This window comes from Cololabis saira, chromosome 19 (genome assembly GCF_033807715.1).
Source record: "Cololabis saira isolate AMF1-May2022 chromosome 19, fColSai1.1, whole genome shotgun sequence".
Taxonomy (NCBI): domain Eukaryota; kingdom Metazoa; phylum Chordata; class Actinopteri; order Beloniformes; family Belonidae; genus Cololabis; species Cololabis saira.
In genome coordinates this window covers 3,484,228-3,506,065 of record NC_084605.1, presented here as the reverse complement: position 1 = coordinate 3,506,065, position 21,838 = coordinate 3,484,228, and the positions used below count along the sequence as shown (strand labels likewise).

At 45.2% G+C, this 21,838-nt stretch overlaps 1 protein-coding gene across 1 annotated transcript in view; it reads left to right on the top strand.

Moving 5' to 3' along the window:
• Positions 1 to 21,838, top strand: part of aatkb (apoptosis-associated tyrosine kinase b) — a 72,937-nt gene continuing 51,099 nt past the window's right edge. The window contains exon 1 of the mRNA XM_061708373.1: positions 1 to 512. Coding sequence (XP_061564357.1) covers positions 434 to 512 — 79 coding nt within the window. The 5' untranslated portion in view covers positions 1 to 433. The remainder of the gene's footprint in view (positions 513 to 21,838) is intronic.

The following is a 21,838-nucleotide window of genomic DNA, read 5'->3' as shown; positions in this document are numbered from 1 at the left end:
CAGGACTATCGGAATCCCGGAGATCCAGATCCGTCAGAACCAGCCGCTGATCCGGGTCGATCCGGGTCCATCAGAACCCCGGAGATCCAGGACCATCGGAACCGGCTGATTTATCGGAACCAGCTGATCCAGCGGTTCCTTTAACCAGAGAGCGGACTGTTGGTTCGGTTCCGCTGCCGCTGAGCAGGACTTTCCTCCTCTGCAGATGATCCACCTCCAGCATCTCTGAGGACCGAACCTGCAGGACCGAACCCGCAGGACGGGACCAGGTTATCCGGTACAGGGGAACCGCAGCATCCTTGCGGGATGCGGATCCGCCGGAGGAAGATGCTGATGCTGAGGTTCTGGTTCTGGTTCTGAAACGGTTCCGCCCCGGTGCTGCTGCTGCTGTTTCCCGCCCCCCCGGTTCGGGTTCGGGTTCGGGTTGGGGAAGATGCTGGTCCTCCTGGCGGCCCTGCTGGGTTCGGTTCTGGTCAGGTCCGGCTCCGCCGTCGGCTCGCACTTCCGCCCAGGTGAGTCTTCATCCCGCCGAACCGCTGCGGTTCTGATTCTGGTTGTGGATCATTAAGGTGGTTCGGAGCTGCAGATCGTTACGTAACGGGTTTCTGGTTCTGATGAGGGGTGAGGAGGAGACGCGGGTTCGAGTCTGGATCAGGGATTAGGAGGTTCGGGTTTATCTGCTGGTTTTTATCTGCAGGACTTGGAAGAGGTGGTGGAACCATTTGGAAAAGAGTATTATCTATCTATCTATCTATCTATCTATCTATCTATCTATCTATCTATCTATATATGTATATATACATACAGGACTGTCTCAGAAAATTAGAATATTGTGATAAAGTTCTTTATTTTCTGTAATGCAATTAAAAAAACAAAAATGTCATACATTCTGGATTCATTACAAATCAACTGAAATATTGAAGCCTTTTATTATTTTAATATTGCTGATCATGGCTTACAGTTTAAGAAAACTCAAATATCCTATCTCAAAAAATTAGAATATTCTGGGAATCTTAAACTGTAAACCATAATCAGCAATATTAAAGAGTTTTTTCAATTCAATTTTATTTATATAGCGTCTAATACAACATAGTTGTCTCTAGACGCTTTCCAGAGATCCAGAACATAAACATAAACCCCCGAGCAGTTATTACATAAACAATGGCAGGTAAAAACTCCCCTAGTGGGAGAAAAACCTTAAGCCAAACAGTGGCAAGAAAAACTCCCCTTTAGGAGGAAGAAACCTGGACCAGGACCTGGATCATAAGAACAACCCTCCTGCCGAGGGCCATACTGGTGGATCAGGGACGGCAACAGCACAGCAGGCAGGTGGAAGCAGCAACGGGATGACCGGGGGTGGGGACCGCAGGCCAGCACACAGCTCCCGAAGCTCCGGCCCAATCAGCAAGCCCCAGGTTGGGGTGCAGGGTCGGGGAAAGGTTGAGAAGGGACAGGGAGAGGAGTCTTGAGGGACGAACCTTCTCCCCTGCCTGACCGGTACATACATATACAAATATACATATACATATATATATATATATATATATATTTGTATATGTCTATATATATATATATATATATATATAGGGAAAGGTTGCACACGTCGAGCACAACAAAACACGAAACCAACACGGAGCCGACCAAATAACGAGCAGCAATCGACCCAAATCTCGAGATCTGATCACGGTCTCAGCTAAGCTACCGCTACCGCTACATAACCCCAAAAACTACAGAGCAAGCATGCAGGTGAACAAGCCAGTGTGTATGTCTATGTGTGTGTGTGCGTGAATGTATATGACTATGTGTGTGTGCGTGTATGTGTGTGTCTGTGTGGGAGCCATTCTATTTGCAGATGATATCCAGCTGTTCTTTCCAGGCCTCTGCTGGTCACGATAGGCCTGCAGTCTTGTATCCCACAGTTCCTCACAAGAGACTCACAGCCAGAATTATTTTTTCTTCCATCTTGATCGTCTCTGATCTACAACATGGACGCGCCGAGATGTCGCCACAGTGCGGCACGATGTAAAAAATGTTCAATTTGGGCGCAGGCAGGCGCAGCGCAAACGCTGGGCAGCAGAGCAGTCCGCTTTCGCGCCGCGGTAGCACATACACAATGAATGGGAAAGCCGGTGTTCTGTCGATCCATGCTACCCGTCCAGATCTGCTACTTTGTGGTTCTCCGCACAGTACTTTTTTTTTTGCATCTCTTCAGTCTACGCTGCAGTTAATGGCGAGAAACATCCTCAAAATATTTAGATAATTTTAGATATTTTGTGGCGCAGTATCAGGCCAGCAGATCTGCAGATATATATATATATATATATATATATATATATATATATATATATATATATATACATATGTGTATATTATCCTCATAATCTTTGCCAAATGGCTCCCAGCTCTGGTTCCCACCACCTAGTCCTCCTCCCACATCTCATATATATATATATATATATATATATATATATATATATATATATATTTTATGGATCAATGAATGTCCTCACAACATTTATCCTTTAACTTCTCCTGGATTATACTACGTAGTATCTGTTGGGGTGTGTTGTTGTCCTGGACTATCAGTGTTTATCAAGATGTTGAGACATTGTTCAATACGGAGTTAGCAGGAATACATTTTTAGAGTATCAACAACTTAAGGCCATAATAAATAAAACATACAAAATTAGCCAATTAAATTTACAACTTCCCCCTAAGATAACAGATTTATTGAATCTAAGCACTTTTAAGTTGTTATCAAAACTCTACAGGTTAGTGTCTAAACTGGACGATTCAGTCTCTCTCCCGATCTCCAAGTGGGAGGCGGATCTCTCTCTGAATACCGACCAGTTTTCTTGGTCACAAATATGCTTAAATATTTTTACTATGACTAAAAACCCAAACTTACAACTTATACAGTACAAAGTTCTTCATAGAATACATTATACTGGACAAAGGATGTTCCAGATGGGCTTTGGACCTGGGAGATATTCAAATGGAACCTAACTGGACACACCAGGATCTCACTGCCTTATGTATCGCAAAGAACAGGTATCGGATAGGTGAATGGATGAATGAATGGGATGCCTGGGTCTGGGGCCCTCCGTTGTCGGGCCTGCGCGGGCGCCCCTCTGGTCTTGGAGGGCCACTTTCGTGGGGGCGGGTGCACCCGCCCGCGTCGGCGGCCGGGGCGGCTCTGTCTCTCCAGGCAGGCTGGCCCCCTGCCGGGTGGGGGTCGTTGGCCTGAAGGGTGAGGGCCTCCTGGCCGCGTGTCCGGCCCGGACCGGGTGGCCGGGGATTGCCTGGGTCGCGGTCCGCCGCCGCGGGATTCCTGGCTGCTTCTGCTTCTTCCCGCCGAGGGCCCCCTTGGCCGCCGCCGAGGGGGCCGCAGGGGGGGGGTCGCAGGGGAGGGTTTCCTCCCTCCTACTTCTGGTGGCCTGGGTTCCGGGCTCTTCCGTGTCGGCCTCTGGTCTCGTGGGTGGCGGGGTTGCTCCCCCCCCCCCCCCCCCACTATAGATACACTTCAGGTAGAGCTTTGTTTGGTTTATTACACACACACACACACACACACACACACACACACACACACACACACACACACACACACACACACACACACACACACACACACACACACATATAGCCACTCAGTCACATACACATACAAACACACACACAGCCACAAAGACATGTACACACACACGCATGCATGATCATATACACACACACACACACACACACACACACACACACACACACACAGCCACAAAGACATGTACACACACACGCATGCATGATCATATACACACACACACACACACACACACACACACACTGGCTTGTTCACCTGCATGCTGCTCTGTAGTTTTTGGGGTTAGTTAGCGCTAGCTCAGCTTAGACTGTGATCAGATCTCCAGATTTGGGTCGATTTCTGCTCGTGTTTTGGTCGGCTCCGTGCCGGTTTCGTGTTTTGTTTGTGTTTTTTTGTTGTTGCAGATTTCCAGTGCTTGACATGTGTCTCCGTGTGTTCCTGCTTCCTGGATTGGCAGTGGATGTCGTCAGAATCAACCCGACACACGATGGGAGCCATTCTTTTTTTTTTTTTTTTACCTTGTCTGCACACATATTAATGGTTAATACCATGCTGGTAAAAACCTAAGGCATATATATGTGCATTGTTAATATTGGGGGGGTGACATCCGCCGCTAAACCAGGAAGCAAGAACACATGGAGCCACACGTCGAGCACTGGAAATCTGCAACAAAAACCACAAACAAAACACGAAACCAACACGGAGCCGACCAAATAACGAGCAGCAATCCACCCAAATCTCGAGATCTGATCACGGTCTCAGCTAAGCTACTGCTAACTAACCCCAAAACTACAGAGCAAGCATGCAGGTGAACAAGCCTCAGGCCTCTGAGATTCAGAAATTGAATTCCTTGACGGCGTCCACACCAAAGTCCAGAACTGCCAGTTTGCTGGTTTTTGTTTAGCAACTTGTTGCTACGGTGACTACAGCCTTTAATACCAAAATAACCCACTGACTATGAATAGCTTGTAAAGATAAAACTCTCCACGATCAGTTCAACGTTTATATCAGGGGTGTCCAACCCGCAGCTCTTGCGACTTTATTTGATGGTGCAGTGAAAGACAGACACGTAGGAAGTTGAGGCAAAATATGCAGCGACTAGAATCGAACCCGCGTTGTTATACGTAAGTCGCCTGCTCAACACGTTGAGCTATACGGGCGCTAGCGCTTGTGTTTGTGACGGAAATAACTTGGAGGGAAAAAAATCCACTCCCAAAATGGCAGGGAAAAGATGCACGGCCAAACGAAAATATGAAGATACACAGGACGTTTTTAACAGAGTGGGAGAGTTTAATATATATAATATAAATTAAATATTCATATTTAAGCAATACATCCCGACAGGCCGTGGTATACGCTCATTATATCACAGCTGAGGGGCGTCTCCGGCCCGACGCGAAGTGATGTGTTGCTTTTATAAACCGGTTAATCAGGGGTGGATTTAGGATGTCAGGAGATCCAGGGCTTAGCCCTGGCGGGGTGCTCAGGTGGTGAAAATGTGAACAAAAAGCACTGGACAACAAATTCAGACCTTTTTACTATAGAAATGTTACAATAGTCAGCAGCTGCTTGAACTGGTTTCTTTCGTCAGAAAAAGTAATGAAAAAGTTTTTCTGGTCTGTCGCCCTTTTCCCACTCGTTTAGACGTACAGTAGCTACAGCTCGGTTTTCAATAGCTCTCTACCACTACCAAAAGTTTTCTACCACTTTCAAACACACCTGGTATGCCCAAATTGTGGGAGATTTCTCTCCACTTTTGTCTCTTTTTATTGAGGTCACAATAAGCCTGCAGTCTTGTATCCCACAGCTGCTCACACAGACTCACAGCCATAATTATTTTTTCCTCCATGTTGATCGTCTCTGATCTACAACATGCAAGTTTTTTTCACCCTCCACTACCTTTTCTCCTATTGGACGCGCCGAGATGTCGCCACAGCGCGGCACGATGTAAAAAATGTTCAATTTGGGCGCAGGCAGGCGCGGCGCAAACGCTCGGCAGCAGAGCAGTCCGCTCTTGCGCCGCGGTAGCACATACATACACAATGAATGGGAAAGCCGGTGTTCTGTCGATCCATGCTACCCGTCCAGATCTGCTACTTTGTGGTTCTCCGCACAGTAAATTTCTTTTTGCATCCCTTCAGTCTACGCTGCGGTTAACGGCGAGAAACATCCTCAAAATATTTAGATAATTTTAGATATTTTGCGGCGCAGTATCAGGCCAGCAGAGATAATTTTAGATGCTTCCCGTGCCCTGAATGCATTAAGTGACGGGAGCATTATTTGATAGGACATTACTGGACTATCAAATTATGCTACCCATGATAGCTGGCATAGCTAGCATGATAATGAATATTGATTTAAAATGGATAATATGGGATGTTGAGTATTTGATCCTTCAAAATAAACGACCCATGACATGAATTATATTACACTTTGTGAACATTATACGATAAAGAGAAAAAAAAACAATTGTACCATTTTATTGGATATTCATTACTTCATTGGCCTTTATTTAACCAGGCAGGTCATTAATAACATTCTTATTTACAATGACGGCCTGGCAAGAGACAAGGAAGTGGTTTAGGGAGTAAAACACAGTACAATTGTAAATCTACAAAAAGTAGAAAACCATTAGGTAGCTTTTTCTGATAGGGTAGCAAAAATCGATAGACAGACGCTATCGGTTTATGCAGTGGTAGCATTTTTCGACGAAGCAGCAGAAATGGACAGAACAGCGTGTTTGTGCCCGAATTGAACATTTAGACCAGACGATTTTTTTTTTTTTTCAGATTCAGGGCTTTTGGAAAAACATTCGGGGCTTGAGCCCAAGTAGCCACCCCCTAGATCCGCCTCTGCCAATAATGTAAATATGAAAGAGGAAACATAATCTGCAGGAAGATCCTCAGATCTTAAGTTTATTCACCTCCTCTCTTCCTCCTTCCTGGGATGAAACTTCCTCTTCCTCTCATCTCTACTCCGTCTCTGTTAAGGAAGCAGTTGGACTCAGTTTTGACGCCAGCGAAGCTTATTCCTCTAAATTACTAGCTTAACAGCTTCCCTGCGACGACTTCCGCGGTGCGAGTCCAGCGTGGCGGAGGTGGAGAGATTTAGAGATTGAGAAAGAGGCTCAAGGAAGATAAAGAGAACAGCACGCCGAGTGGAAATCGAAGCTTAAAGAGGGAAAGAAAAGGATCTCAGCAGCTCAATATCACAGACTCTTAATGAAACCGCTAACGCTCTGCAGTCGATCGCTAATTTCAGACGTCCAACAGCAACGTTGGATCTGAGCTGTAAATGCAGATACAAACAAAAGTCCAGAAAGCTGCGAGAAACAGGATGATAACGGGAGGATAAGAGAGGGGTGTAAAATATGTAAATGCAGATGAAAGGGTTACATCTCTTTTGTAATGTTTTGCCTTCCTCTAAGACAGGGGTCGGCAACCCGCGGCTCTAGAGCCGCATGCGGCTCTTCAGCGCCGCCCTAGTGGCTCCTGGAGCTTTTTCAAAAATGTTTGACCTTTTTTTTTTTTTTTTTTCTTCTTTTTCCATTTTTTTCTTCTTTTTTCTTTTTTTTCCTTTCCTTTTTAATCTCGATTTCGACTTTTTTCTCCAAATTTTGACTTTTTTCTCCAAATTTTGACTTTTTTCTCGACATTTCAACTTTTTTCTCCACATTTCGACTTTTTTCTCCAAATTTTGACTTTTTTCTCGACATTTCAACTTTTTTCTCCAAATTTTGACTTTTTTCTCGTCATTTCAACTTTTTTCTCGAAGTTTTGACTTTTTTCTCGACATTTCGACTTTTTTCACGAAATTTCAACTTTTTTCTCGACATTTTGACTTTTTTCTCCACATTTCGACTTTTTTCTCCAAATTTTGACTTTTTTTCTTGAAATTTCGACTTTTTTTCTCAACATTTCGACTTTTTTCTCAACATTTCGACTTTTTTTCTCGAAATTTCGACTTTTTTTCTCAACATTTCGACTTTTTTCTCAACATTTTGACTTTTTTCTCGAAATTTCAACTTTTTTCTCGACATTTTGACTTTTTTCTCGAAGTGCATAATGAAAAAATAAATCTTCCCCCAGTTATAACTAATATAGAAACATGCAGCATGTGTTTCTTCATTCTAAGGCTGATACAAGACTTTTCATTTTTTGCGGCTCCAGACATATTTGTTTTTTGTGTTTTTGGAGGTGAGGAAGATGAGAGGAATAATCAAGGAAGGTTTTTGGCACTGAAGATGATATCATAAACCAGCAGACATTTGGATTTGGAAGTAGCAGACAAAGCTCACTATTTAAACTTCAAAAGGTTTATATCCTGACACAAAAACTCTCTTTTATTAATCCCCAAATAAACCAACGGCTCCTTGAAAAGACTGACGGATGTGGTTTGAAAAGACCGTCCCGTTATTTTGTATATTTGAGGCTGACGGAGGTGAAGAGACGCCGTTCCTGCCAACGTTTAGCATCAACCTGCCAAGCAAGAGTCGACGGAACGAGCCAAGAATCAGAAATAAGCTAAATGCAATCAGTGGGTATTCCTGTATTATCACCCCTAGAAGAAACAATCACAAAGAATTGCAAAAATAGGCGATTGATTTCATTAATATATAACTGGCATCTGGCTCTAACAAAACCTCATTGACTAAATTTGTGACTTAAAAGAGGACATTTCAGAAGATGACTAGAAAATAATATGTGAAAAATCTCAGAAACAAACAGCAAATACAAATCTAAAACCACTCCAATTGGTTAATGCAGACATACATAACTCCTGTCAAATTAAATAAATATAACAGTAATATACCTGACAATTGTTTCAATGCATTGAGGTTCAGGGAACATTTGTGTGTCTGGGAATGTAACAAAATTAAAACATTCTGGAGGGAGGTAATTAATAAAACCATGCTTATCCTGTCCTGTATGAATGTTCCACTGGAGTTACGTTGTTATTGCTGAATTTATATCCAACAGATCTCCATTTAAAACCCCAAGAACATACATTTATTGATTTCGCTATATTGCAGGCAAAAAGAATGATTGCTCTCAATTGGAAGAAAACGGATGCGCCTACAATCGCTGCTCGGATCAAAGTTATGGCAGAATGAATAACTTATACATTAAAAAACAAACTCGGGATGTACGAGGAAATCTGGAAACCATTTGATCAATTCATTAAAAAGGAGACATAGGACAGGAAACCTAAATATCAGAGTAGGTGAAACTAGGAAGGGGAAGGATTTTGGAGGGCGACAGTAAAAGTGTAATTTTTGGTTATTTGTTTAGTTTATGTATATCTTTAATTTGCTAGAGGTACCATTGGACTGTATTGTTATTTTGTACCAATTTTGGATCGTATAACAAGAATTATGTAAAGAGAGAAGGGATGTGGGATGGGATGGGGGGGGTTAAAACTGTTAAGTCAGAAATAGATGTGAAATGTCCTTTATTATAATATTCTGTGTGTGAATGAAAAATCAATAAAGATATTGTTAAAAAGAAAGAATCAGAAATAAGAGTCCGAGGGGAAGATTGATGCTTGTAAAAGCGCTTGTGTGGTGAGAGACAGTCAACTTTTTCTTAAAAATATCCAAACAGGTCCTGTTGGATTCATCGTTAGACTAATTGGCAGGTTGTGATTTTTAACACTGTGTTGCCGCGGTAACGCCTGGATGTGACGGCTGAACAGTTTAGCTGAGGATTTTCATGCAAACACACATCAAGTTTTCTTCAAAAATCCAGTAAATTCCTCTTTATGAGTCACAATCAGTTAATTATAAACCGACAAACGTCCTCCGGGGGTTTGAAACGTTCAGTGACAACAATTCAATCAAGCCTTTAATTACAGAAACACTAATGTGTGAGATTCCTGTCTCTTTATTCTACTGGATTCTTACGGGAAATTAGTAAAAGCTGAAACCAGAATCATAAACTCATAAAAGCAGCGACAGACGGAATTAGACGAGCAAATAAATATGGTGTGTGTGAATGTGTGAGTGTGTGAGTGTGTGAATCAGTCGATGCACATCATTTACTTTGCTTGTTGAATTATTGTTACACACACACACACACACACACACACACACACACACACGTCTCTCCGTCAGACCGTCTCCATGGCAACGCTCCTCTCACGATTGTCATTCCACTCAGATTTAAGGAACTTCCAGCAGCCGGAGTCTCTTCACCGGTGAGGAGTGGAGGACCGGTACCAGCTAGTGTGTACTGGTGTGTACTAGTGTGTGTACTGGTGTGTGTACTTGTGTGTGTATTTAAGAGGACCTAATAGAGGACATCTATTAAGTTGGTTCCATGTTTAAATATTTGCAGGATATTCTGAGAGTTTTATTCCTCCTGGCTCTTTCAGTCCCAGATTCTCCTTTGTTTGAGTTTCCAGACACTGGGGATCAGGATTATTCCCTGATCAGAGACGCGTCTCACATGGGGCGAGGCTACACATTATATATATATATATATATATATATATATATATATATATATATATATATATATATATATATATATATATTATACAAACCGGATTCGGTTGAAGTTAGGAAATTGCGTAAAATGTAAATAAAAACAAAATACAACAATTTTAAAATCCTTCTCAACCTATATTCAATTGAATACACTACAAAGACAACATATTTGTATAGATGTCTTTATTGAGGGCATTAAAAAAAAAAGAAATAAGATTTACAATAACAATATAATTATCAATATTTCCCCCCCTTTTTTACTTTTCATAACATTAATTAAACCAATATAAATTATTATTAATAATAATAATAATAATAATAATAATTAAAATAAAAAGTAATTAAAAATAAAAAACAACACCACACCCTCTCCCCTTCCCTCCCTCATATGGTCAATAAATTAAATTATTCAAAATTATTTAACATATGTCTATCAATACTAGCACAAAAATGAATAATACATTAAATAATCAAGTCCTGTGTAAAATCATTCATTTAATATAGTCGATAATTCAGATCATTAGTCCAATAAAGGCAAAAAATCCAAAAAAGGTCCCCAAATAAGGTCAAAGTCTCTAGTTTTTTTTCTAACAGAATACAATATTTTTTCTGGAGTACTATATGATCCAAGTTCATTGATCCATGTGTGGCGGCACGAAGAGGTAGTTTTTAGTCAGAGTTGTATTTTAAACGATTTGTACTGTTGCCAAACAACGCCACCCTGGGAGTTTCACCCAGGGAAATTAAAGTAAGCTATTTCAGAAGACAAAAAGCACTCAGGGTCGTTACAAAGGGAGGCAGAGACGGTGCTTCAATTTATACAAAAATAGGTTTGTTTTTATTCAATTGTTTCGTTTTAAAAATGATCTATTAAAGGAAATCATTCGAGGGGAGGTTTAAAAGGGGACCAATCAGGGCTGAGACTTTCTGGTGTGGATGGGTCAACTAAGAGGGGATACTTAAAACACCACACGTGCAATAAAATAAATAAAGTGAAAAACTTTTTCACACAGCACACAACAAAAGGCAGGGGCACCACCACCGGACACCAATCCACCACCGTCAGCTCAGCACCTGAGAGGGAGGAAATCAGAGGACAGTTAGGGAACAAATTAACACAAATTAACACAAAAAGGAAATTAATAGACTTAAATTAACGTAATTAGGCTCAACAATCACTTGCTGGCCATTCAAAATATACAAAATCACAAATACCTAAATAAACAGAACCAACAAACACACAAAACAACAACTAATAAACCAAGTCCCACACTGTTTTCTCTCACATACACGCGCGCACACACACACAGACACTAAAATGTGGCTCAACAGCAAACAGCGTGCGGAGCAGCAATACGCCCAGCCAGCCAGCAGTCAGCCAGGCAGAGTGAACACGGGCCGGGTCAGCCGTGACAGCGGTGGTTAGCTCGAGCAAGCAGTCATTCAGCAGCCCAAAGCGGCGTCTGACGTCACGGAGCTCCGAAGCGACACGGTGCTCCGGCAAGACAAAGCAGCTCCAAAAGAAGGCAAAGCAGCAGGGGTTTAGCGGTGGCTACATGGACATCTTTAACCTATAATAAACAAACATAACGTAAGAACCTACAAGTGGCTGGAGGAGAGACCCATTGTCACTGAACACATACCGATCAGGCAGTCCTGGCCAATACGGCATGGAGAGAGGTGTAAGCGCAGCCCATGCGCAACCGGCAGTAAACAGTGAGTGGCGCACAGAACGGTGAGCAGCATAAGCAGCATGCAGCCAGCAGCAACACCCAAGAGAGCCTCTACTACACAAAATAACTATAATTAGCACTAAATGGGAGAATCGTGGAGAGAAGTGCAGCCGCAGCTCACCTACCACCCAGGGGCGGAAGCGACGGACGTCAGGTGACAATGAAGCCCAGCCTCCGGGAGCAAGAGAAAGACAGGTATGCAACTCCCCTTTTATACCGTCACTAAAAGTGACGTCACAGGACCGAGGACTGTCCTGCTACAATCTGCCCCCCGCAATTAAATCGTCGTCCCGACGATTGAACAAGACAAAAAAAACAAACTTAACTCCATGGCCTAAATAGCGCAGCAACAGCATTCGACACAGGGGCAGGAGGAATACTACGTCCGTGGTCAGCGGCTCCTACCGGCCGAGGGAGATGGTAGACATTGGAATGGTGGCCTGCGGTTGATCTAGCGGTCCGCCGGACATGTTCTCCACCGACAGGGGGAGGGGCAGAGGGACCTGGGACCATCGGAACAGGTTCTACCAACAAAGATGGCTCAGACGGGACTGGGTCTGGCAAGCGAGGGATGGTGTGGGCCACAGCTTCAGCCTGGGCAGTTGTAGGCCATGGGTTCGCTGACCTCACGACCAACCAATCACCATCAAAAAAACGTTCATCCTCTGCCTGCAGTTGTTCAGGGGGAGGTGGGGGAGAAACCGCAGTGGAAGGTGGAGGATTGACCCCAACCACGGCCTTCAGCAATGAGCGATGAACCTGTCTGACTTTGGTCAGATCATCCCTCGGCGCAATGGTGTAGACTGACCCCCCTTCCCTTGGTGCCCTCAAGACGAGATACATTACTGAAGCCCACTGATCTTGGATTTTGTGTCTTCCCCGTACACCAAGGTGCCGTAACCATACCAACTGGCCCTCCTCCAAACGAACTTCTCGAACATGTTGATCATGGTTGTTTTTACGGCGCTCCGCCGCAGCCTTCAACCGATCCCGGGCGCCCTCGAACGCCACTTGCAAGCGGACTTGATGTTCCTCAACCCACTCATGGACATAGCCACCAACAGGATCCCCTACCCGGCCGAGCAGGAAATCGACTGGAAGTCTCGGCTCTTGGCCGAACATCAACAGGAAAGGAGACTCACCGGTTGCCTGGTGTGGGGTGGTGTTGTAAGCATACAAAACCTGGGGGAGACACGAGCTCCAATCATGCTTTCGAGACACGGGCAATGTACGCAGAAGATCGTGAAGTGTTCTATTGAACCGCTCGCATTGCCCGTTCCCAGAAGGATGGTACGGCGTGGTGCGAGTCTTTTTGATGCCATACAACACACACAACTGCTGAATGAGAGACCCCTCAAAACACCGTCCCTGGTCTGAGTGGATGCGAGCAGGGACGCCAAATCTAGAGAACCACTCAGCAACCAAGACTTGAGCAACAGTAGTCGCCCTCTGATCACGAGTGGGGACCGCCCATGTGTACTTAGTAAAGACATCAGTCATTACCAGAACGTTCTCCATACCATTACGGCTTGGCTCCAAAACCGTAAAGTCCATGGCAAGGATCTCATTGGGCCGAGAGGCCAACAAGTGTCCCATAAACGTGCGAGCCGCTGGTCGACTCATCTTGGCCACCTGGCACCTTTCACAGGCCTGACACCACTGTGCCACATCAGCAGACATGCTGGGCCAATAACACCGCTGGCGCAAAAGCTCCAAGGTTCTCTCTACCCCTTGGTGGCCATGACCCTGGTGAACTTCTGTGAGCACCTCTGTTTTTAACGCTGCAGGCAACAACAGCTGCAAGATAACCTCGGCCCCATCTGGCCGGAAAACCTGGCGGTACAGAAGGCCATCCCTTTCGACCAACCGGTCCCACTGCTGCAACAATACCAAGGCCGACCGAGACAGTTGTTTCCGCTCATGTGTATTGGGACGTTGTTTACGTACCCAGAAAGCCAAAGCTTCCTGGATGACAGGATCAGTTTGCTGGAGTGTGGCAATGTCAGATGGGGGATGGTGGGGCAAGGCTGCCACAGTGGCTTGGACAGCATTTACCTTGTCCACCTGCAAGGCCTGCTGCAAGGGCTGAGGGAGCACTGCGCCACGGACCAGGGCTTGCATGTCCTGCGTCTCGGGAGCATGCTGGCGAGACAGGGCGTCAGCATTCTGATTGCTCCGGCCAGAACGGTACTTCAGCTCAAAATCAAAGGAGGCAAGCTGGGCTGCCCAGCGCTGTTCGGTAGCCCCCAGCTTGGCAGACGACAGGTGACTCAATGGGTTGTTGTCGGTATAAACAACGCATTTGTGACCCAACAAGTACTCCCGAAATTTTTCGGTCATCGCCCACTTGAGCGCTAGAAATTCCAACTTCATGGAACTGTAATTACGCATGTTGCGCTCAGTGGGCCTCAAGCCACGGCTGGCATAGGCTATAGGCCGAACCTTCCCATCCTGTTCCTGTGACAGCACAGCTCCAACACCACCATAGCTGGCGTCCACCTCCAGGATGAATGGAAGGGTGAAATCGGCGTACGCCAAGACAGGTGCAGACACCAGGCGAGCTTTCAATTCGTCAAAGCTACGACGACACTCCTCTGACCAACGACCAGCGACAGTTTGATCTACCCGCTTGGACTTGAGGCCTGCCAGCTCTGCCACCAGCCTGTGAAGGGGTGCGGCGAGCTTCGCGAAACCCTCCACGAAACGGCGGTAGTAGCTGGCGAAGCCAAGGAAGGAACGCAGATCTGAAAGGGTGGCAGGGGAGGGCCAGCTGGAAACGGCCTCGATCTTACTGGGGTCCGTGGAGACACCTCGATCCGAAATTACATGCCCCAGGTAACGCACTTCCTGCTGGAAGAAGGCACACTTTTTGAGTTTCACCTTCAGCCCTTCGTGCCGCAAACGCCCCAGCACCCCACCCAACCTCTCCAGATGTTGCTCAATGGTAGAGGAGAAGACCACAATGTCGTCGAGGTAAAGCAGCAAGGATTGACACTGTTGATCACCAAAAATCCGTTGCATCAACCTCTGGAAGGTGCTGGGGGCGTTGCATAGCCCGAAGGGCATCCGGTTCCACTCAAAAAGGCCAAAGGGGGTACAGAAAGCTGTCTTAGGACGATCTGACACGGCCACAGGGACCTGATTGTAACCAGAAGCCAAATCCATGGTAGAGAACCAACGTGCTCCAGTCAACGCATCCAAGGATTCATCAATCCGGGGCAAAGGAAAGGCGCCCTTCCTAGTTTTAGCGTTCAAAAGTCGGTAGTCAACACACATACGCAAGCTGTCATCCTTCTTTTTAACGAGTACAATTGGGGAGGCGTAAGGACTGCTGCTCTCCCGAATTACTTGCGCACCAAGAAGCTGATTGATGTGATCTTTAACCAGCTCGTACTCAGATGGTGGGATCCTGCGATACCGCTGTCGCACAGGAATGTCATCAAGGAGCGGGATCTCATGAGCAATCAAGTCAGTGCACCCTAGGTCCCCATCATGGACTGAGAAGATGGAATGAAACTGACCCAGGAGTGCCCTGACCTCACCCTGCGCTTCTTTTGGCAAATGACCCAACTCCAACTCTGCTATCTGGTCCTGCACTGGTGAAGAAGCAGACTGAGAGAACATGGTAGCCACCACAGGTGACTCCTCAGTAACACCAGTGGGCAAACTCACCACACATACCTCCTCTAAGGTCCCAACCCGGGTACGGGGATAGAGGAGCACGTCTGAACAGCCTACATTTACAATGGGAATGTAGGCAGTGCCCCGTATCACTGGCACTAGAGCAGGGGAAGCAAGCAGGCCGGCGGGCAGGCCAGCCTCTGGAGGCTCAAACAGTGCTGTGGTGCCAGCATACTGCTCTGAACATGTGGATGCCACAATTTTCAATGTACCACCTGGGATACGACAAGTCTTTTTACCACGTACCTTGACTTTCCCAGCTGCCTGACCAACTAAAACGCTGGCTTCATGGCACTTCTGAAGGGCCTGTGTGACGAGTTTGGGGGCCTCGGATACTACTGGCAGGTCGAACAAAGCTAGGCCATACTGCCCAAAAAGTTCTCCATAACACCTACGGATGACATTCATCCCCAGAACACCTGGGACCAGTGAGGACACACCACCAGGGGGGTCCTTGACCACCAAAATCCCACAAGCGGGCAACAGCTTTCCACAAAGCTCCACCTGTAACTCCAAGTAGCCGATGTAAGGGATGGCAAGACCATTAGCTGCTCTGAGCTGCAGCCAGTGACAAGATTTGAGCCGCTCTTGGCCCCAAGGCTCGAACTGCTGGCGGAAAAGAGACTCCGTGATGGTCGACACCATAGACCCGGTATCCACCAGGCAAGAAACTACGACCCCTCCCATACTCACACTTAAATGAGGACAAGATGACATGAGCTTGGACACTTCCACGTCACCCGCACCTGGAACCGAGCCTGGAATTGCCCCCTCCGAACTGTGGCTCTGCAGTACGGTGGGTGCTAGTTTCCCGGTAACTGGGCGGAGTGAGGCGGCCTACTTGGCTGAGAGGCCGACAAGGGAGGTTGAGTGCGGGCGGAAGCGCGAACGCCATCACACTCCCTGGCGATGTGACCTGATTGCTGACATCTCCTACAAATAATGGGACCACGAAAAGCAGTTCGGTTGGATTGCTGGGAGCCCTGCAGGCGGGAAATGCTCTGAGTCAGTTGGTTCAACTGCTCCTGTTGCAACTTTAGCATTTCTCTCATCTCCTGAAGCTCAGAGGACTGCGGGGGACCAACACTGACTTGACGGCTGCCCTGGACCACACACTGAGCACCAAAGACAGAGGGGACGGAATGACTACGACCCCTAACACCTCCAGGTAAGCCCTCTCGTTCCCACCTGATCGCCTCACCTCTAGCCTCCAGCAAGGTAGAGGTAGGCTGCCTGCGCACAAACTGCTTCAACTCCCGACGAAGCGACCCCTCCAGTACGTGCTCTACAAACTGGTCACGTAACAAAACCTCTGCGTTGGGTATGCCGCTGGGGGCACGCTGCTTCACGGATGTCATGAGGCTCATCAACGCAAGTGAAAACTCTAATAGAGTCTCTCCCTCGTGCTGCCGTCGAGAGAAAAAGGCCTCTTGTAACGCTACATATGACTCTGCGCACCCATATAACTCTTGTAATGCTTCAATGATCTTAGCCGGGTCTGAACGTTCCTCACTGGGACGGTATTTTATTTCCTCACGTGCCTCCCCCTCTAAGTGGTCAAATAGGAAGAAAGCCTGATCGGATGTGGACAAATGACGTGCTCTCATACAGGCTTGCACCTCCTCCAGCCACTCGGCCAACCCTATGCCTGACTTTCCCCTAAAGGTGGGACACCTCCTGTCCCGTGGCACAAAAATCAGTCTCTCTGTCGGGGGAGCACTGACAGCAGGGGGTGCAGCGGGTGGGGGAGAGACTGGGGGTGCAATACTAGGGCCGGGCACAGCCATAACCTGTTCCTGTCTTAGCCTGTCATTATCTGTTCTCAGTTGAGCTATTAACTCTCTTAGCTCCTGCAACTCCTCCTCCATTGTAACGACTTTCCCTACCGTGAAGGTGAAACCAGGGGAAAGGGGAAGTGGAGTTGCAGGTCCACCAAACCAGCTGCTGCTTTGCCTTGAAAGAAAAAGAAAAAGTACAAGTCAGACACCAAAACAAAAACACAGCCACAGTTTTTTTTCTTCTTTTTCTAAAGGAAAAACAAACCAAAAAATAGAACACACGTCTCTGCTCTCAGATTGAATCCTGCCAACAAACGCCAGATTGTGGCGGCACGAAGAGGTAGTTTTTAGTCAGAGTTGTATTTTAAACGATTTGTACTGTTGCCAAACAACGCCACCCTGGGAGTTTCCCCCAGGGAAATTAAAGTAAGCTATGTCAGAAGAAAAAAAGCACTCAGGGTCGTTACAAAGGGAGGCAGAGACGGTGCTTCAATTTATACAAAAATAGGTTTGTTTTTATTCAATTGTTTCGTTTTAAAAATGATCTATTAAAGGAAATCATTCGAGGGGAGGTTTAAAAGGGGACCAATCAGGGCTGAGACTTTCTGGTGTGGATGGGTCAACTAAGAGGGGATACTTAAAACACCACACGTGCAATAAAATAAATAAAGTGAAAAACTTTTTCACACAGCACACAACAAAAGGCAGGGGCACCACCACCGGACACCAATCCACCACCGTCAGCTCAGCACCTGAGAGGGAGGAAATCAGAGGACAGTTAGGGAACAAATTAACACAAATTAACACAAAAAGGAAATTAATAGACTTAAATTAACGTAATTAGGCTCAACAATCACTTGCTGGCCATTCAAAATATACAAAATCACAAATACCTAAATAAACAGAACCAACAAACACACAAAACAACAACTAATAAACCAAGTCCCACACTGTTTTCTCTCACATACACGCGCGCACACACACACAGACACTAAAATGTGGCTCAACAGCAAACAGCGTGCGGAGCAGCAATACGCCCAGCCAGCCAGCAGTCAGCCAGGCAGAGTGAACACGGGCCGGGTCAGCCGTGACAGCGGTGGTTAGCTCGAGCAAGCAGTCATTCAGCAGCCCAAAGCGGCGTCTGACGTCACGGAGCTCCGAAGCGACACGGTGCTCCGGCAAGACAAAGCAGCTCCAAAAGAAGGCAAAGCAGCAGGGGTTTAGCGGTGGCTACATGGACATCTTTAACCTATAATAAACAAACATAACGTAAGAACCTACAAGTGGCTGGAGGAGAGACCCATTGTCACTGAACACATACCGATCAGGCAGTCCTGGCCAATACGGCATGGAGAGAGGTGTAAGCGCAGCCCATGCGCAACCGGCAGTAAACAGTGAGTGGCGCACAGAACGGTGAGCAGCATAAGCAGCATGCAGCCAGCAGCAACACCCAAGAGAGCCTCTACTACACAAAATAACTATAATTAGCACTAAATGGGAGAATCGTGGAGAGAAGTGCAGCCGCAGCTCACCTACCACCCAGGGGCGGAAGCGACGGACGTCAGGTGACAATGAAGCCCAGCCTCCGGGAGCAAGAGAAAGACAGGTATGCAACTCCCCTTTTATACCGTCACTAAAAGTGACGTCACAGGACCGAGGACTGTCCTGCTACACATGTTTGGGTGCTGGGGGGTTTTCTGATTTCCAGTTTTTTAAAATACCATTTTTTGCCGCGGTGCCGGCAGCAGAATGAAATACTTTTTATGATAAGTAATATTTAATGAACTGATATCTCCCAGTATCCAGACTTTAGGATCAAGAATATGGGATTTTAAAATCCCAAAGACAACATATTTAATGTTCAAACTGATAAACATAATTGTTTTTTGCCAATAATAATTACCTTTCATGGCTGCAACACGTCCAGTAGAAGTTGGGAATCAATCAAGAATGGGAAAGAATTCCACATGAGAAGCTAAGAGAATTAGTTTCCTCTCTTCCAAAACGTTTATTACGTGTTATTAAAAGGAAAGGTGATGTAACGAACTGGTAAACGTGCCCTTTAACAACTTCTACTGCACGTGTTGCAGCCATGAAATCCTAAGTTAATTATTATTTGAAAAATAAAATAAAGTTTATGAGTTTGAGCATTAAATATGTTGTCTTTGTAGTGTATTCAATTGAATATGGGTTGAAAAGGATTGTCAAATCATTGTACCGTATTTTGTTTTTATTTACATTTTACACAATTTCCTAACTTCAACCGAATCCGGTTTGTATATATTAGTTATAGAGAGAATTCATAAACTGTAAGCTGTTGAAATATACCTTTTTTTCCTCATCATAAGTTTAGATAGATAGATTAAACACGGGAGTAAAAAAAACACAAAAAACTTGAATGTATACGTATAGGTGTTCGTGTATTATATGCACACCTATACATAGAAACATGCACATATATATTTATATATATATATAAATATACATACATGACATACATGTATCTCTATTTGGGACAGTTTTCCACAGTTTTCTTAAATGTGGGGTACCGCAAGGCTCCATTTTGGGCTCCCTTCTTTTTCTTTGTATATTCTTTTATCTTTAGTGCAACACCTAATAGGGAGAAAAAAACATGTATACAAATAATGCATACAAAATGTGCAGAATAAAACAGTGATGGATGTGTAGATAACATAGAAAGGCAGAAGGTTGTTGTTATTGTACATAAAAGTCCGGTTGGAGGTCCGTCCCTCCATCCATCCATCCACCGTCCGTCCGTCCGTCCGTCCATCCATGTATAAAACTTTGCTGGACGAAGTAAAAACAAAAGCATAACTGTTGTCTGTGTTTCCATCATAATCCTGTTGGACATGAAGCCATTTCACACTCGGAGAAGAGGCTGATGTACTGAAAGTGTTGCCATGGCAACCGAGCTTTTAAACCGTCATGCATAACACGGGGCCACTTTTCTCTCTCTTATCATCCTCTTCTCTGCAGACGAGCATCACAACATCAAGATCAGAGCTGAAGGAACAGGAGAGATCCAGTCTGTCTTCTCCTAACTATGTTTTTAGTTAATTGGATGAGACTTGATTCGTTAAAACACTAAAAGTCTCCAGTAATGATTAATTAAGATGAGCTACAGATGAAGGTGAAAGTAGTTTGTTCCTTCAAGAGGCATTTTTCAGATGGAAATGGAACCTGCAGGTTCTTCTTCTTATCTACTTCCTACTGATTAAATGCAAAGCTCCTTAGACTCATATTTATGAAGAGGATCAGCGTATCATAGCAGTGAATGAAGATTAAGAAAGGAAAGGTGAATATAAGAACAACAAATAAGATCTCAAAGCTAGCGAGGTGTCAGCTAGAGTCAGGCTAAACTGCCCCTGGTGTTTCAGTGGAATAATCCTGCTGAATAAGACGATATAAACTCCCTGGTGTTGGAACTTCTGCAAGCAAAGCAGGTTATATGACTCCATACACGCAGATATTAAGGCCGTAGTGTGGAAATACATTGTTTATTCTTCATCCTTTTTGCTAACGTGGTGAATTGAGCCGTGAGCCGACCAGCTGATGCAGCAAAGGTCAGTTTGTAACGTGTGTACTTGTTAGGCTCGAGGGAAGGAGGGCGGACCCAAATGCAGGACAACACAAGCAAGGTTCAGGTATAACAAATATTATTTAACAAAAGGCGCTCCACAAGAGGGAAGGAATACAAACACAAAATCACAGACCGAAAAAAGGCGGCTGGAAAGTCCAACTAAAAGTGCAGACCGGAGGGAAACTCTCCACGAACGGGAAACTATGGAAGACCAGGAAAACAGGCAGAGTACGGGGCTCTGAGCTGGAGAAAATCATCCAACACTGCAGCTTGTGGGAGGCAGGTTTAAGAGCAGACTGGGTGACGAGGCTGAGTGGTGTCAGGAGTGGGGACGGTGATTGGGATCAGCTGCTCTGGCCAAGCCTGACCAGACTTTGGCGCCATCTGGTGGAGGAAGGGTGTGCCAAACCCTAACAGTACTAGAAGTATATCATTCTGTATTTCAGATTCTCCATGGTTTAGGTAAATACCTGGATCAGCAAGGGCATGAAAATGGGAGGATAAAACTCATTCAACAACCCCAGCTCAAATAGAAAAAGCAACTGTTAAATATTAGTTCAACATACAGTTCATCCACCAAAGCCCCGAAGTAATATTTACAAAAGTTCACTAGAAATGTATCTCTCGAGATACCCAAGAAACCTGCTCCATCCTGCTTTATTTATTTAAACCTTCTCCATCCTGATAATTGACAGTTCATAGAAAAACTGACTGACAGTTAGATGCATCATTGTCATCATCTCACAAGCTATTTCTCCTTTCGCGCAGCATCAATTATGTGATTGAGGTTATAGCGACGAGAGTAGCTGTGAGTGGCTCAAATAATACTAATAAATAACATGAAATAAACAAAGTTAACGAAGGAAACAAATTAATTTAACAAATGAATTGCTTGGCCATTACATTGCTGTGGAGGAAGAGAATGTGTCAGGGTTTGTCACTTCCTGTTTTATTTTGAAGCCTGTG